The sequence below is a fragment of the Manihot esculenta genome, chromosome 2 (assembly GCF_001659605.2).
Source record: "Manihot esculenta cultivar AM560-2 chromosome 2, M.esculenta_v8, whole genome shotgun sequence".
Lineage (NCBI taxonomy): Eukaryota > Viridiplantae > Streptophyta > Magnoliopsida > Malpighiales > Euphorbiaceae > Manihot > Manihot esculenta.
Window position 1 is genome coordinate 5,550,951 of NC_035162.2, and position 4,116 is coordinate 5,555,066.

General features: G+C 34.1%; 1 protein-coding gene across 1 annotated transcript; it reads right to left on the reverse strand.

Moving 5' to 3' along the window:
* Positions 1–430: 430 nt before the first annotated feature.
* On the reverse strand, positions 431–3,650 carry LOC110608664 (histone chaperone ASF1B). The gene is made up of 3 exons (XM_021747943.2): positions 3,175–3,650; positions 1,195–1,310; positions 431–1,088 (listed from the first exon to the last, which is right to left on the reverse strand). The coding sequence occupies exons 1-3, from the start codon at positions 3,281–3,283 to the stop codon at positions 732–734; spliced, it is 582 nt and encodes a 193-aa protein (XP_021603635.1). The 5' UTR covers positions 3,284–3,650; the 3' UTR covers positions 431–731.
* Between the last annotated feature and the right edge of the window lie 466 nt (positions 3,651–4,116).

The window sequence follows — 4,116 nt, forward strand, 5'->3', positions numbered from 1 at the left end:
TGTCCAACTCAAATCAAAAGACTAAACGGAAGAAGATAATATTAAAATTTCTAATTGTATAGTATATTTTGTTAATAATAAATCAAATTTATATCAGGCCAAATGATCAATTATATTATATGATTAAATAATATATATATACATAAATATATTATATGACATTAGTTTCTTTTACCCATTTAGACAGGAAAAGACTCCTAACTTTAGGTAGCAACGCTTCTATTGGATAGGGTCTTTTTAAGGCAAAAATGAATTTTGAAGCGGTAAATTTATTTGAAAGAGACTTGTTAAAGTAAGATTTCAAAGATTTTGAATACCTCAACAAATCTCTTCTTTCAATCTATCAAATCCGTACCTCCCTTACACCTTATCTTTCTGTTAAAGAACATGCTTAATCCTTATAAATAAATGGTTTCAGCAAGCACGGAAATTAAATCAAAATAATGAATTTGAAATGTAACCTGATCGCAAACCCGAGCAATCCAATTAAGATACAGAGGCGTCAAATCTCAAAAGAGTGATACTGGTATAAAGCAAAAAAGGATCCTGTTAGAATCCAGGGAATCCACCATCACTTTCTCTCGACATTTCGTAAAGTTGAAAACCAGCTCCCCAATCCACATGCCATGTACGAAAATATCTGGCAAAGGTATCACTTGGATTGCTTGTCATAATATAAACTTGTATGGGAAACTCACAAGGCCATCAGTTAGTAAAATTGGTTATTAGATTTAAGATCCCTCTTTATCTGAAAAATGGTCAGAAGAAGGATGTAATTGTTCTTCATTCCCATCAGTTTCAGCGGGTTGATCATGTAGAGAAGGTTCCTCTGCACTTTCAGCGTTCTCGGGATAAAAATTGATGGGGAATTTTGTGACCCGTGGTTTGTCAGACAAAATGTTTCTCTGAACCTTATCAATTAACACTTTTGGTGGAGGTTCCTCTCTCAGCTGCTCATCTTCATAATCATTGTTAACATAGTAACCCACTCTAACAAATTCTTGACCCAGATAAGAGCAGGTCAACAAAAGCACTGTCACACCTATGATATCTTCTTCACGAATTTTTGAAGGATCTGGTGGGTCTGCCTGAAAGGCATTCAACGAAAAACATAAATCAGAGTGAGTTCAATTCACACAACATGAACAGGAGTCCAACATAAAGAGTTAACACACGGGTTTAACAAACAATTGCCTGCAAAACAAAACGATAGTTCCCGACATTGATAGGTCCAACAAGTACACTCTCCAAAAGTTGATCATACGTCTCATCCTCAGCTGATCCAACATAGATCAATTTCCACTCTAAATCTGCATTTAGATTGCAAATGAATTAGTCATATATGCAATAAACCAAACACACAAGACATGCATAAGAAATGGGCCTGGTAAGCATATGCTGTTCTGCCAATCCACACCATCTTAATAGTTTTGGATGCTCTATCCATTTTTTCTTGAGTATTTCAAAGGTACACTTTGGCACACTGAAGTCTGCTTAAATGGGAATAACAACTCATGATATCCTACAAAAATTCAAGCCAGAGTCTATTAAAACCTAAATTTGAGGTTCTCTAACCCTATTGCTTCCATTGGAAGAGCAAGTATACATTTCATTTCTTTCATATTATGCCTGCTACAGTTCAAACATCGCTTAGAGTGGTTGACTTGGTGTCAGATGAAACCAGTCATATCCCTGGATTTAGAAAAGGGCGATGGCAGTGTAAAATCAGTTATACTGCTACAATTGGATCCTGAAGGTTGATAGTTTGGGGAAAAGTCAATCAAGTTATGCAATGCATATTTGCAGTTGTTCCTTTAGCTGACTATTCACTCCATGGCAAGCTCCATAATGAAACTTTTGATGCATGAAAGCACAGTAGAAAACAACAAAGCTGAAAATCAACAAAATGTCTGACATTGAAGATTACATCTGACTAAAATCAGTCCCTAGCCCATTAAGCTTTCATCTCAATCTAGTTGAGGTTGGATATAGTGATCAGTGATCACATAAGATTAAGAAAGAAATATGCAATAATCACTCACAATCGAAAGGGATATTGTAAATTCCATGAAAATATAAAGCTAACTTGGCATCTAAAGTAAAAAAAAAAACATGTAAACTGCAGTTCTTGCACAAATGTGAAAGCCAAGTTGCTTTAAGTTTTTTCTTTGCATGCTTCCTTATTTAGATATAATTTTGTTCAGTATTATTGTTTGAGTTGTTATTAAGAAACCCATTAATTCAAAAATATTTATTAAAGACCTTTAAATTTGAATGACATTAAATTTCACATATTGTAATAATAATAACTTCAAAATACAGTTAAGCTGAGAAATTCAGAGCGGCAGAGCTTCCATTAAATCTTCCAAGTAAATATTATCATGGTCATGGAAGGTAGAAGTTCATAAGGCAGTCAATTTTTTGTGGGAAACTTAAAGCTGGATAGAAGCACAACAAGAACAGGCTTCCTAACCAGCCAACAAAATCCTTGCTGTTCAGAATTAGATTATAGTAAGTGAGATTGTGAACAAGAATTAGGATACAAGCTCTCTTTTCTTTCCTCAAACTTGTATTCTCCATAAGAATAACATTAAAAAATACATATAAAATTATTATATTTGACTCCCCAAAAATGCTAACCAGATGGAACAAACCATAAATATTCGCATAGCATAATTCTACAACTACTCTGAAAACGCAAGAAAACAATTTACCCACTAGATTAAATTACAATTATTCCATTGCTCTTGACGGTCAAGGAGAGAACCTAAGCCAACACCCAGCAATAGAAATATTTCTATGACCCTCTGCCGCAGTTTGCTCAATTAGATCTCAGATTTAACTCGTGATACCATAAATAACAGTGTATATTCAGAAGTCATAAATCCTTCATAATGTCAGTAATCACCATCACCCATTATAACATGTAGTAAATAAATTCTTAAGAGCTCTTTTAAGAAGTTATCGATTTTTCTCATCGAACTATCCCACCGTTAAGTGCATACTACACCAATTTTTCTAAACAACAGAACATACCCAATAACGGCCAACTTTGACAAGGAAAACAAACCGTAAAGTGATATTCATCCAAAATGAATAATATTTTCTTTTCCAAAAAAAACTGCAAATTTAAATAAAAAGGAATACAGAGGAGTAAAAGCCACAAAGAAATACCATCTTTAAGAGGAGTCAAGCACTCGTAAGAGATCTCGAACTGAAATGGGGACACAAACGGCGCCGGATTGTCCAGTACAGTAACGTTGGTGATATTCACAGCACTCATCGCGAAGGGGAAAAAAGATTCAAATTGAAACCCTAGATTGGAGAAGTTTCATGTAAAGGAGAAACAGAAGAAGAAAGACAAACAAGTGAACGATGTTAGAGGGAATTCAAAAAAATCCAAGCTTGGCAAAGAAACAGGCAATGTCAGGAGTATGAAGAAGAGCAGAAACAAGAAGGAAAGGGACAGCGAAGGAATTGGATAGCGGGTTAAATGGAAATAGGAGGAGAGGATTGAAGGTAAAGGGCATAGAGAATTGCAAATGGCGGGAGATGGGTATTGGATTTGGGTATGAAAAGAGGGAGCGGGAATGGAATTTCAGAGTTCAGACTAGGGCTTGGTTTGAAAATTTTGTTCTACTAACACTTGAGAATCTTACACCTAAAAAAATTAAAAATTTAGAATTTTCAAAAATAACTTGTGTTTAGAATAAAAAAATAATTTATTTTTATTATTTAATTTGAATTTAAAAATCAAACATATTAATAAATTTTCATTGTTTAACTTTAATTTATAAATAAAATATATTACAAATTCATGTTATTTTCAATTGGAATGGGAGTGAATAGAAGAATATATATTAATTTAAATAGAAAAAAGTCCATATTAAACCCTTATGAAATAATTAATAGTCAATCACTAAGTCCTGGTCAATTTTTTTAGCTATTTAAGCTCCGTATCAGTGGACTAAAAATTCTGTCCATCTCCAAAGATCAGTGCGGCGCTTAGCTTTCTCCCAAAATTAAGTCAGCCTTTCACCCCTTCGCTTACTCCGTGACAGATATCACAAGCTTCTCAACGAGCTCAATCGCAAGTGAGCTGTTCATAGTGCGACT